The sequence below is a fragment of the Prosopis cineraria genome, unplaced genomic scaffold (genome assembly GCF_029017545.1).
Source record: "Prosopis cineraria cultivar Desert tree isolate PC_DT_omini unplaced genomic scaffold, ASM2901754v1 PC780, whole genome shotgun sequence".
NCBI classification, from domain to species: Eukaryota; Viridiplantae; Streptophyta; class Magnoliopsida; order Fabales; family Fabaceae; genus Prosopis; species Prosopis cineraria.
Window position 1 is genome coordinate 1 of NW_026556105.1, and position 14,541 is coordinate 14,541.

Consider the following 14,541-nt stretch of genomic DNA (forward strand, 5'->3'; position numbering starts at 1 on the left):
CCTGATAGCAAACACGGATTGTGAACTTTTCGAGCTTGATGTTCTCAGTCTCCCAATCTTCCCCTCATCATCTTTCCTATTTCACCTAGACGGTATTTTTTCTCCAAATTTAACGAAGAAATTTAAAGCTCCATGTCCATCTTCCATTCTTCTATAAGCCAGCAAGGCTTGAGAATAGGATACTGCAGATGGAGTGAGGCCCTTATTATGGATTTCCTTCCTCAAAAACACTGAGGGCCTTGCTGGCTCTCCTTTTCTATGTAGATAGCCATCAAAGTATTATATGTCACAACCATAGGAGTGATTCCTGCTTGATCCATTTCATTCATGATCGTTTCATTTCTGCAAATTGTTGAGACTGTTTGACTGCACCCAACAACTATTATATATGAAAGATTTGAGCTGAAAGAACCATCGGTTTCAGTCTTTTTCCTCTTCAAAATTCATAAGAAATTAATGCAGAATCCATTTTCTTCTCTCTTACCAAAACCCTCTTATGATGGTTAATACACCTGAGGTGGCAATTCCCCCTTGTCCGTAAGAATTGCCTCCATTTCGTCTACGGTCTTAGCAGACTGCAAGCTGAATGCAAGTGCTCGAACATCAATCTTAGTGTCATTCTCTTCTCGCATTTGTTGCTCATGATTACTGTATTGAACTTCATCCAAATTTAAACAGTTTAAAACCATCTCTGTCATTGTCAAGTGATGAATCGTTCATGGAATCAGTATTCTCCCAACAGCTTGGTCCTCCAATGCCCATGCCAAGGGAGCTAAGAATCCAATCATTCTTCTTCGTTTTGAAAGGGGAGCGAACTTAAATTTTACTCTGGAATTCCGGATTCCACTGCAAGCATCACTTCTATTAACTCTGGAATTTCTCGAAGAGTCAAAATCACCTATAATTCTACTCCGAGAAACAGCAAAAACAGGACCCACTTCTTGTTCCTTCTAATTGTCGCACAGATATAGAAATAATAATCTACCTCAACGCTCAAAGGAGGAACTAAACAGTAGCTGCCATTTGAGGACCAAGCACTTAAAGTTTGCATATTTCTTTCTATGAAATTGAAAAGCAACGATAAAACAAAAACCCAACTCAAAAAAATCTTACTCGCAGCAGGAAAGCAAAATATTTCTGCTTATGAAGCTTTTCTGGGGAAGCAGAAATGGATGAGAACGCAACTGAAGCTCGAAATACTTTGTTCTAGATTTACGAATCTTTGGTGAATTAATCAATGAAGATTGCTCGTGCTATGAAATTCATTTAGATTTAGCTAATTGGGTTGCTCTCAAATCTCAATCCTACGATCCTGTCCTTCGGTAGGAGAAGCTTCGGGTGAGTTCAGCAGGCTAGGATGTTTGTCGGGAGCAGGTCGTGGCCTTCTTGCAACCATTGATCGAAATGAATGAATCGTATTGCTGAAAGCGAAAACCCGAAAGGCCGGAAGCAATACGCGGAAGAGGGAAATCGAAGTATAATATGTATAAAAAGATATAAATATACTGGGGAATGAAGGTTTTGGAGACCAATACATGAATTTAATTTTAGAGATAAAATTTTTAAAACTTCAAAAAAACCCTTGGTACTGAATAATCTAATAAAATTATATAATTATCCTTACTCTCTAAAGCATTTCATGTTAAATTTTGAAAATCAATTACAAATTATTATATGGTCAAATTCAAAATTAATTGTTAGGAGAAAAGATAATTACGTGATTTTATATTAAATTCTTAAGAACCAAAGTTACTTTATTAAAATTTTGAAAATTTTTAATCTAGAATTAAATTCACGTATTGGCCCAAGTTATCATTTCCCGCTATATTTATATTTATTTATGTATGCATGTAAAAGACATGGAAGCGGGAAATATCGGGCGACATTGCAAATTTTAATAGCACAGTTGTTTTTTATATCGTTATTGAAGCGACAATCACGTTAAATATTCTTAATATTTTAAGACTATCTGCGCAACTTCAAAGACAGTTAAAATGAAACCTGTGAATTAAACAGGGCTATGAGCACGTTACAAACTATTAATTGAAAAAGAATTGCATAGGTGATTAAGGACCACTATAGTGATTAGGAAAAACCACAACCAAGGCTGTTCAGATGGAGGGAAATTAGAAATTTTTTCCCAGTAATTTTTAGAGAACATGGTCAGAATCCAATCATATACAAATGGTTGTTTCAGCCCCAAATCTTTCCATATATAATAGTCTGTTGGATGCAGGCAAACAGTATCAAGTCTCAACAATTTGCAGAAATGGAAACAATTATGAATGAAATGGCTCAAGCAGGAATCACTCCTAATGTTGTGACATACAATTCTTTGGTGGCTATCTACATAGAAAAAGGAGAAGCCGACTAGGCCTCAGGGTTTAAAAGTAATCAACATCTAAATATTTACCATAGGAAGGCTTTAAACCAGTGGCAGCTGCTTTCATGGCCTGTCTGGGGACATCTGGAGGATGAGTGCAACGAATGAGTGCCCAATTAACGTTCTGAAAGATGGATGTTTTTGATTTCGGTAGCTCCACGTCTGTAAGCAAGACGATGCTGGTGGCTCTTTCACAAGCAACCCCTTATCAAGTCTCTAGCAGCAAAGCTGACACCAGGTGATTCTGGAAATCTCAAGGGCTGGCCCACCACATTGAGCAGAGTTGCTCGAGTTACTGAACCTTTGAACGGCGTTCTCCCAAACAGAAGCTCATATAAGAATATCCCAAAGTCCACCAGTCCACAGCACTGCCATGCCCTTCTCCTTTGATAATTTCTGGAGCCAAGTACTCATGAGTGCCCACAAGGACTCGAACGTGCATTTGTTGGCTCTGCAATAAGCTCAGGAAGAGGGGCCACCTGCTGATGCATTTCATATCTGGCTGTCAACTTTTTTTCTTTCTTGGACTTTCCGGATCGTAGGTGGGGTGTGAAACATGCAGGTTGGATGCAATCTGGCTGCATTACACAAGTGGGTTGAATGCAAGCTGGTGGAGTACAGTATCTTGAGCTTTTTTGTCTTCATGGAAGGGTTTGATGATCTTACTAGAGTTGGGCTGACAGTGCACCTCAGAGAGAGGTCGAAATCTGACAGCATTATGTGACCATCTTCCCTCACTAAAACATTCTCAGGTTTAAGGTCTCGGTAGATGATCCCCAGCATGTGCAGGTACTCCAAAGCAAGAAGCACCTCTGCCACATAGAACCTGCGCAGCACAGTGCATATTGGTGAAATTCCAACACTTTTGGTGGAACCTCTCTCATCTTGTCCAATCTATTCAAACTAATATGCATATAGATCAAAGGATGATCTTTCTGTCAAAAATTTTGTAATTGGAGTAAGTTGCCGGACAATTTCCTTTCAAAGGCGATTTGTAAATTCCCAAAATAGAAGGGAGGTTAGTGTAAATTTGATAAAATATAAGAGAGATTTATATAATGTACCCAACAAAAAAGAGAGAAGAAAAAGAAACAGAAATTCAAGTCTATCTTCATTGATGTCTTGTCTCCTAAGCAGGCCATGTGACCTAGTTACCAGCAATCCTAATTCATTTGTCATTTTGGCTGAATGACTACTATCGCAAGCTACTAGTGAGGCTATCTGAAAGAATTTAAGATTTTCAAAAGCTGCTAACCAAGCTCAAAAGTTAATGACTAACCTGGCAGCGTGCTCTGAAAAATATTTCCCAGGTTGTCTTTGCCTGAGTGCATGAAGGTCCCCACCAGGGCAGAACTCCATTACTAGGCAAGAGAATGTCTGTGTCTCAAAGTGTGCATATAAGTGGGCAGAAATGGATGATCCAAAGACTGCAATATCTCTCTTTCTGTCTGAACCCTAAGAAGCTTCTTGCGAGTCGCTAGTTCCGTTTTATTCATAATTTTCATGGCAAAATAAGCTCCTGTGCCAATCAACTCTGCTAGATGAACTTTTCCTACGTCTCCACTCCCCAATCTTCAACACCCTGAATTGTCTCATTTCCAAGATCCCATCACGTGCTCGGATCGCTTGAATTGCTTCCCATCTTACATCATTTGCCTTGTGGGGTCTATACATAGAGCTGCTTAAAGTGCTGTTGCTGCTCTCATCACTAACATCACTTACACAACTTCTACAGACGCTGGTTTTTCTGCTCTCCTTAAAATAACAGGAATTAGTAACCCCGCCAATCTCACTTGACCTATCAACACTAACACCTTCACTGATTTCAGTATTAGAAAAACTTTGTCTGGCTTCTGAATAGCAAGTGGCAGAATAGAAACTACTCTGAGGGCTTGGGCAAAAAGTAACCTCTGAATGACAGTAACTCTTAATTGGATCGACCCCTCTTGATGGACCTACAGATTCTAATATGCTGCTACTCGAATCACAGTTGTTGGAAATATCATATGTTTCAATGGTGCAAATGTTCTTCCCGAAACAACTTTCTCCAGTTTCAGGGAGGCTTACACGACCAGATTTTCCACCGTAGTTGTAATACAACTTTGACGCATTTGGTAACTCTCCGTGTGGCACAATGTTGGATTCTAGATAAGAATGCCTTTGATTAATTACACAACTCTTGTGATGGTTGATGGGATTCGTTCCATTGTCATCAAGACCAGTAAAATAAGACGTAGAAGAAACCCCATGATTTCTAGATGCTCTTCGGGGAGGCCGGGAGGGCCGAGGAATCCAAAATGTTGAAGGAGGATCGGGATCTATCGCAGAAACTGAATTCTGAACCTCTGATAAAGGCGCAACTCCATTGACAGGAGTCGCCATCAACAAATTCTGACACACACACTCTCGCATCAAAATTCAACTAAGCATAGCGAATTACCAAGACGTACTTGTTTGAAAAGCTCCGAGACCTAGCCATTAATTACAGAATCTCCTGCAGTAAACACGTATAAGTTTTTCTCTTTTCAAAGATAATGACAGTTATGATGGCTGAATCAAAATACATCAATAAGAATGGCCGCGGAGAGAATTCAAAAAGCGCAAAAAGAAAACAACGTTACAGTATCAGCAAGAAAACGATTGCGGATGCGATCATAAGAAGATCATATGAATCTCAACCGTCACAAAGAAAATCGGCTAGCAATGGCGGACCCAAAATGGAAGAAACCGAACTTATTTTAATCGAAGTTCCAAGAAAAACCACTACGATGTGTCGTGGCAGATTCAAGTATAAACAAGTTTCTCAAGAACCCAGGTCACATTGAGAGGGGAAGAAAACAAACAAACAACACATAGACAAAGTAACGGCTTAACCCAAAAGATTAATTAAAGTACATCGAATAGTTGATGCCAACACCTTCAATTATGAAACACAAGTTCTGAGATTCTTTAGAAACAATCATCATCTTTCTATATTTAACGGCTATATTATCAAGAAGCAGCAAGAATGGCGTTTTTGGGGGGGGGGGGGGGGGCGTATAAGAAAGAACAAAGGTAGAAGGTAAGAAAAAGCACCAGATGAGTGAAGAAAGAAGAACGTCAATGCAGATGAACACGTTGGTATGCTTGAGGAAAAGCAACTCGCCGAAAGTAAAGCAACTTTCGTTGATCTTTCTGCACCTCTTAACTCTGAAGAGCCTCAAATCCGATCAAAAGCAAGAAAAAGGAGTAAGCAAATAAATCTGAAATAAGAATATATTTTTGCTTTTGGCAACTCAACCAGAAGACAAGCTCTCGTTTATCATTAGTCACCGTTGGTTTTCGTCGCAAAGGGGGCATTGTCCTTTGCCCGCGTTTTTGTTTTTCCAGATTCTGGGTTCAATATCCTTTGAAGTTTAAATCCTTTGTTTTTTTTTAATAAACACTAAATCATTTGTTTTGAACGAGTTAAAAATCCTATTTTTAAAAATTGATTTTGGTTTCAAAAATTTGCTCACATAACTTCTCTAGATAAATGAATTGAACTAATATGGTAATATATAAAGTTAGATGATTGAAAGGATAGTTTAAAACGAGTTAGTTTGAGAGAGATGTTTTTTTTAAAGGTAGTACCTATATTAACAAGTAAAATGTCAAATTTTATATTAATTAGTATGTGACCCATGCATAGCATGGGATGTGAAATCTTAAAATAATTAAATAAAGGATGATATTTAGTTAAAACATAGAATAAGTTGCCTTTAAATAAAAATGATTAACTCATAAATTTAATTTAGAGATATTACAAGACCCAAAATTTAATAATATCACAATGCATAATGACAAAAGTTATACAACGGTACTTAATGCCTCATTCAATAACTAATGTAACTCATTTCTTATTTCAAGAATTTAATTTCTATAATTTGAGTGATTCTCAAAATTATAAAACTCAATTCATTCTTACTTTTTATTTGATTGATACACTCTCACGCTTTATCTTTTTTTTCAACTTGCTCTCCCATTTGAGCCCCTATCCAAAAAGACCTAAAATCAATATTAAGACAATATGGCTTTTATCAAATAAATTAGTTTCACTTTTTGATAGAAAAGACCTAATGAGGTGAAACATTTTCTTTTAAAGCATCTTAAATGTTGGCCTCCAACGTAAGGAGAGAGACAATTTGATATGTTGTTAAAAAATTTGATACTTGAGCATTAAAGAATTTGCTTTTTTTTTTTTTGTCAGAATACAAATTTTAATTATTCCATTCTTGTTCTTAACGTATATCTCTCTACAATTCTTTCCAACAATTCTTTTCTACAATAGCCTTATTGTAGCGTAACTTTAAAGCCTATTATAGAAACAAATTGAATAGCAATAAAAATGGTTCTTACAATTAAGTAAATATTGGGTAATTACCTATAAATTATTATGTATATGGCATAGAATAAATATTTCATTGTGGAAGCTAACCTTATTTACATCATGCTTTGTCAAAATGATATTTGGGTCTCCATATATATTAATTATGTTGCTAAAAAATTAAGATCATCATGAGAAGAATTTGAATATCCCTTCTCCAAAACTTCCCAACATGTCAAACAATGTCAACAACTTGTCTACCTTATCTACATATCAAAACATGCTTGGTAGCTTTTCCACTAATCTCTCACTCTCTTCACACAAAACCATCACACACTGCCTTGTGTGCTTTATGGTTTTCATATCATCAATCATGTTCATTTGGATCCTACAATTACACTAAGCAAGGAGAGCAAGCATAGGAATGATGATACGGGCTGATTACCTTTTGGTTTTATGCCTTTAATAAAAAAATGAGTTAACATTCTAAAAACTGAAAGTGAGAGTGGTATGTGATGGTTGTATTGAAACTAAAAGTGAGGATTGCTTGAAAATTATAGATGGGAGTGGTTTTTAATAATTGAGTGGGAAAATTATGAAAATTGAAATTTTCTCCTAATCTTATAAATTCAATTTTAATGTTGGAATAAGAGTTTGGAAGACAGGATAGTAGGAAAGTCCTTGGGTGGGGGGAGTTGTGATAGGGGAGAAATTTTTAGGTATAGGAGAAATTATAACATTAAAATTTTCTTAAAGATTTTTCATGGTGGATAAGGATAGTGGGAAAGTTGTTAGGTGGGGAGAGTTGTGATAGGTGAGAAATTTTCAAGTATAGGAGAAGTTATAATGTTTGAATTTTTTTTAAAGATTTTTTATGGTGGAGACTTTTCTTATATATTTAAAAATATTAATTTAAATAACATCAAGGAAGTTATGATTAAAGAGGTTAGATTGTGAAATATGTAAAAATAGGAGAATATAAGGAAATTTAAAATATATAAATTAGATTATTTTATAAAAGATAAGTAAAATTAAGTGTAGGGGAAGTTATAATGTTCGATTTTTTTTTTTAAAAATGTTTCTTCATGGTGAAGACTTTTTTTATATGTTTCAAAAATATTAAATTTAAAAACAACATTTAGGAAGTTATGGTTAAAGTGGATAGATTGTGAAATTTTAAATTTAGAAGAAATATAAAGAAATTTTAAATATATAAATTAGATGATTTTATGTAACATAATTAAATTGTGTGTAGGGAGAGTTATAATGTGTTATTTTTTTTTAAGTTTTTTTCACGGTAGATACTTTTTTATATATTTAAAAATATTAAATTTAAATAACATTTAGAAATTATGATTATTTATTTATTTAAGAAGTTAGAAAGTTATGATTAAATAGATAGATTGAGAGATTTGAAAATACGAAAAAACATAAGAAAATTTAAAATATATAAATTAGATTGTTTTATATAACATTATTAAAATTTCATGTAAAACTTTGAAATCACAACATTTTATAAATTAAACACGTGTCAAACTAGGGTGTAACTTGTAATTCTATTATATATATATATTATATATATAAAATATAATTGAACATGTGTCAAACCTAGAATGCAGCTATCGAGGTTTTATATATATGTATATGTATAATATTCAACTTCTATTCTTGCTTGAATTTGATTTAATAATGATAACAAATAAAGAAAAAGTGTTAAAACAGTTATTATCATATTATAAGACTTGACAATATTTTCAATAAACTGTTAACTCAATTAAAAGGAAAAATATTTAAAGTCATATTAATCTTAATAATTGATAAAAAGTAGGAAAATATAATACAACTCTCCAAAATAATAAATGATAATTTAATCATTTAAATATCATAATTTTAATAAATCTCTAAGAAACTCTGTCAATAAAATTAAAAATAAAAAATTAATTTACCCTTACCAAAAATAATAAATTTTAATTACAAATTTTATTTGAAAAATTATAATTTTTATTTTATAAATCACAAAAGTTAAAAAAGAAAAATAACTTATCAAGTATAATTTATGTTGTTAAAAAAATAAACCTTAATCACAACTTATTTTAGAATAAATAATTTTATTTTATAAATCACAAGAATTTTTAAAAAATCACATTTACCAATATAATTTTATTATTAAAAAATAAGTTCTCAAATAATAAATCTCATTCACAACTTTTATTTAAAAAATTACAATTTTTATTCCAAAAATCACAAGAATTGAATACAAAATCACAACTTATTTAAAAATAAAATAAAATTTAAAATTTATTAACAAAAAACTAATAAAACTTCAATAAAATTATAATATTTCAAGATATCAAATATCATTTATATAATTCAAAAAAATTTTATCACCATTTTTTCATAAAAAATATCCAACATTTCACAGAAAAATTGCAATAAAATAAAGTATGTAATTTTTTATTTCGCATGAAAAAGTAATCATGTGATAAAATAGTTCTCATACTAACAAATTCATTCCTTGATTAATTTAGCTCCGATCAAGAATTTAACTGAGGTCCTACAAAATACAACTCCAGTAACACCCCCTAGGGTACTTGGTTGAATTTTACAATTCATAGCACTCGAATATTCCCCATACATAGAACCACAGTATTACATAGTAAAATTTACACGACAACTACATTGGCCTAGGAAAGAAATTACACTACATCTAATGTGGATGAATACTGAATACATGGTAAAAAAAAAAAATTTACACTACATCTAATGTGGATGAATACATGGTAAACAAAAAAAAATGTAGTATGAATAACAGTGGGTGGGCAGAGTCTAATAAGTATTCTGTGGATTAATCCTTCTTCCTTCCCGCCTGTAGTATGGAGTTTCATCAATAGTTCTCCTGACATAGTCCACAAAAGGTTGAGGTGTCCGTGGGGACTTGTCATTTACAACAGTAAGGCTGCTTCGATCAGGAGTACTTGGAGCTAAACTGCTCGAGGTAGCAGTGCCCCTGGGTTGCTGTGATCTCCTTGGCGTGTCCTTTAATACCCAGTACACTAGCAGTAGACCAATCCCAAGCATGATTACCCAGCTGGCTACATCAATGAGTGTCATGGATGGCGCTTTTTCTACAGGTTCATAATTCACGTCTATCTCAACTCTCTGGCCTGTAAAACAGGAAACAACATAAGCCAAACTTTACCTTCAACAGAGTTATAGCCCTTAGAAGGGCTCTGCTCAAGGGTTGCATCTAGATTCTCGGACCATGTAGACTAACCAGTAGCTGGGAGTGTAATGGAGATTTTGTCTTCAAATTTTTTGGCATTCAGCAGTTCGATCTAACACAACGAATTAGAACTGTCAGTAAACAAGAGGAGATTTTGCATACAAAAAATGATAAAATCCATTGGAACCAGTCCGGTTGTTAGTTTTTCAGGTGAAATTTTTCAGCATGGGACATTATTCAAACGAACAAGGAAAAAAAAAAGTTACATTCTTCTGTTTGCTTTTCAAACGATATTTTACCACCAGAAATTAACTTCATCAAACAAAAAACTAATTCTTATTCAATGGTTTCGAGAGCAAGCAGTGCAGGAAAAGTAGTAGTCCAGATCCTCTGCATTCACTTTCAATATTGTACCACTAGAAATTAACTTCATCCAACAAAAAGATATTCATTCTTATCAGATTGATTCTAGAGCAGGCAGTACAGGAAAATAAGTAGTCCAGATCCTCGACATTCACAAAAGTGAATACAGAGAGTTCAATCATAGTAAGATAGCAAGAAAAAAATGGTGAGTGTAGTCATAAGAAGTAGACTTCATACACGCCTACTTCCTCTTGTGTCACTCTCTACAAATGCATAAATGCATGAAGGAAGAGAATCCAATTTGTAAAATAAGTGGAAAATGGTTAATTCAGTACATAAAAAGAACGAAATTTAACAGAAAACAAGGGAATGGAAACAAATTGCGGCAATTTTAGAAACTCCAAGAATGAAATATTGCGGAGGGTTGGGTGAAGGGATGGATGAAAATCTGTCATTTTTCAACCCATAATTCATGACGAATGAAAAATGGAATATTTTAAAGCAAGATAATAAATGATCCAATGGTGGACACCGAAATATTATGGAGGTTGATTTAAAATCTGTCATTTTCCTCCAAATAAAGTTCTCGAACAAGGGTAAGGCCTCCATCAAAATTTTCCCTCAGTCCTTTATTCTCCATTATTTTCCATATAAACTTAACCTAAATAAACCTCATGCTTTAAATTGTGACAATATTTGAAGGAACGTGCTGACATTAAATTCTACTTAGTATAAAGGTAAGGCACCCTGCTGAACTCTTCAAGACATCAGTGAAATCCCACTAAGCAATTCAGCATAATGTACCAATTTCAAGTTCAAGCAATGATGATCATAATTTATGTGTGTGTGGGGTACCACCAGCATTTGAATTTAGGACCTCCAAGTTAAGCAATGATGATCACAGTTAAAAGCACTCACCTCATACTGTGCAGACCCTCCAATACCAAAATCTTCTTTACGGATGAGATTGATCATAATTAAATCCGTGTGACGCCAGTGAATTTCAACATCTATTAAAACAAATACAGAGCTTGATGTCAGATCACTGACGAAATATTGGTCACCCAATCTTCTATAGCAATTATGCTCCACGTTACGTGAACATTAAAGCAGTGTGCTAGTAGAACCTGAATGGGTTGTATCACTGTCACCGACTAAAGCACATCCATCTCAACAAACCCCCCCCTTTTTCTTTTTCAGAGAGAAGCGGTATGGTAGGTGAGGGAAGACTTGCAACTATCTTAGCCATTTAAATGAGTGAAAGGGATAAATCAAGTAACCTGACCCATGTACTTTGAAAGCTCTACCAAGGCATAACAGCTTACCAGTATTTCCCAAGATGGTCATGCTAGTTTTGTTACAGTCCGGTGTCAGATTCAGCTGCATCGAACTCTGGGGAAATGGGAAAAAAACAGAAAGAAGGAACTTTTGTATTCAAATATGGTTTTCAGAGGATCTAGTACTCTGAAATTTGACAGTTTGAAGTTTCACATAACTGCCCTATCTAAACAGCAGGCAATGGCATAGCCTAATAAATCAAACTTTTATGACATGCAGATGTGATCATTCAAACAATGGGGAAACAAAGGACTGATTTTGCCTCTCAAGTATGCCATTACCTTGCTCATCTCCATTATAGAAAATCCTCCAACAAAAAGTGCTGATGCAGATCCTGAAGCATGATTGGCTCCTTTAAGAGAAGCATAGATGGAGAGAGATATGTCTGGCCTCATGCCTTCTGACCTGGTTACTAAGCGCACCAAATGCTCTGGGGTGTAAGGGAAAAATAAGCAATAGGAGTTACCAGTATCCAAATCCAACCATGGTTTCGTGTACCTTCAGTTCGTGTATATAGAAGATGTTATTCTAAGAATGAACTCATTCAAGGAGAATCCTACATAAATAGGAGTAATGATAAAGAGATACCCAACAAATGGTGGATCTACTCTACAATCAAATGAAACTCCATGATTTGCTCTTGATGCTCCAAAGTTTTTACTGTAGGTGTCCCTGCTGCAATAAATTCAGACATAACAGTTGTTAAGGTGGGGTCATTCAAATCAAGCGTATGACTTCATTTACAATTCTCAAACCTGAGCTTCACAGAGAAATTGTATCCTTTTGTAGGGTAAGGTACATTAGTTAACATTTCTTTTGGAGCATCCACAGAAACAATATCTCCTTTCAAAACTCTAACTGTGGTTTGCAGTTTCAAAGTTGCACTTAGGAAAGACACTGCCCATAATAAAAAAGTTCACAATAAGAACATTTTATAATGCATTTAAAGAAACAAACATAGACAATAACAAATATAGGAAAGTAAATTTTCAGCATTCAGCACCTTGTGCTGAACCTTCCCCAAGTGCTTCAGCGATTCCAGATTGCTTGTCCACGGACATTACACTTCTATTTGAGGTAAACCACTGTCCAGAAACATTATCCTCTAAACCTGCGGGGGGAAAAAAAGACAGAATGACACCATACTTCCCAAGAAAATTTAGCTAATAAAAATGTGAAATTTTCAATAGCCACAACCAATATGATATAATCAATTAGTTTGCCAGACCTGAGGAATGATATTACAAACAAGTCCAAGAAACCTCATTATACTATATATACTTTAAACAAAAATTCAATCAGCCTAGGTTCAATTAAGATGTAAGTTCTTCACATTATAAAACGAAGCCATCTATAAAGAGATGAAATTTTGTAAATAAAAAATTTTCACATTATGTTTCAAGCAAGACTAATTGTGAGAAAAATGAATTAACTATAAGGGCTCAATAAAGCCTCACCTTTTACGCTAAAGTTGAGAGGACTTCCAATGTGAAGGACTGGGTTTTGAGGATTGATATGGGCACCAGTTCTAATCTGAAAAGTTCATTGATTCAAATAGTGCAATAGGGTAGAGGAAGACAAGAGACAAGCCAAAATACAAGGATTGCTGACCAGTGGAGATAAGAAATGTAATTAGCACATAGGTTTAGTACTCAGGAAGTAATAATAAATAGATTGATTCAGATTAGTATCAAACATATTTTAAACCTAAGATCCAAAGGCCACAATATTTCCAGCCGTTAAGAACCCTAGACTCTGTCTCATAAGTACCTTCTAAAGCCTTCTTACCAATTGATCCACCCCCCCCCCCAAAAAAAAAAGGAGCAACAAAATTTCATAGATGAAATGGGTTTAACAATAGAAAAACAAAGAGATTCCCACATTTTAAAGAAAAGTTCCTTCCAATCAAAAGGGCTTTCCAATAATTTTATACATCAAATAATAAAAGTAATCCATTCCCAAAGATGAGATAGTCAAAACGTCTAGCTAAAAACCCTCACTCTCCTAAGCCAAACACGCCATAATATTGGAAATTTAGTACACTGGCATAGCCTATAACCTGTAAAAAATTGCATTTACAATAACATTTTGTTTATCCAATAAAGATTTGTTTATTTAGTGGGTACATGAAATTAATAAAAAATTTCGTTCAGATTCTTTCCTTGAAAAGAGTTTTCCTTTAGGAACAAATTTATACTCAATGGTGATTACATTTAACATATCACATTCATAGCCTATTCAGCAAGAACCTAGAAGTTATCAAACCCTTCATGCATTTGGCTATTGCATTGAGTGACAATTGTTAGAGATATAGAATAAAACCATTGATGGGCCTTCTGTAAGATAAGCTTCTGGGATCAAATCGCTCTTAACATGTTAAAGAACAAAGAATAAGTCTAAACATGAGATTATGGGCAGAAGAAAGGTGCGGTGCTTACAAGCATGAAATCTGATTTTTGTGGAGCTTCACTTAGTGAAATACGCATGAGAGCTTTGCCATGCCGAATTGCCTTCAACCAAGAACCAGTCAGCACAGGATCTAAATTAGGTAACATAGCCGAGAAATGCAATTAAGTAGCAAAATCAAATACCACACGAGGATCCAGCCAATGTTCCAAAACCATGAACTCAGATACACTTTTCAACATAAAAAGCCAAAAATATAATAGTAAAATTTTATGTCCAATCAACAGGTTCTTGCACAGTTTGTTACCAAAAGAAAAAAAATTACAATCAATAAGTGGCTTATCAAGGAACCATCAACAAACCTTGAGATGGACATTTCCTTTTACATGATTTGAAAAGTTTATGCGGACAACATCAGGGTAGTTAGTATCAGCATGAAAGGAAACTGCATCATATGCTTCGTAGAAAGGATTTCCTGCTCAA

General features: G+C 34.4%; 1 protein-coding gene and 1 pseudogene across 1 annotated transcript in view; both read right to left on the bottom strand.

Annotated features, from left to right (window-relative positions):
• Window positions 1-2,384: 2,384 nt before the first annotated feature.
• On the bottom strand, window positions 2,385-5,721 carry LOC129298342 (protein kinase PVPK-1-like; annotated as a pseudogene).
• A 3,485-nt stretch (window positions 5,722-9,206) lies between these two features.
• The window catches only part of LOC129298340 (nuclear pore complex protein GP210-like), a 30,128-nt gene continuing 24,793 nt past the window's right edge, over window positions 9,207-14,541 (bottom strand). Inside the window, 11 exon segments of the mRNA XM_054936744.1 lie at window positions 9,207-9,892; window positions 10,003-10,063; window positions 11,233-11,324; window positions 11,640-11,706; window positions 11,934-12,150; window positions 12,241-12,327; window positions 12,408-12,549; window positions 12,656-12,763; window positions 13,110-13,185; window positions 14,091-14,162; window positions 14,421-14,533. Coding sequence (XP_054792719.1) covers window positions 9,555-9,892; window positions 10,003-10,063; window positions 11,233-11,324; window positions 11,640-11,706; window positions 11,934-12,150; window positions 12,241-12,327; window positions 12,408-12,549; window positions 12,656-12,763; window positions 13,110-13,185; window positions 14,091-14,162; window positions 14,421-14,533 — 1,373 coding nt within the window. The 3' untranslated portion in view covers window positions 9,207-9,554.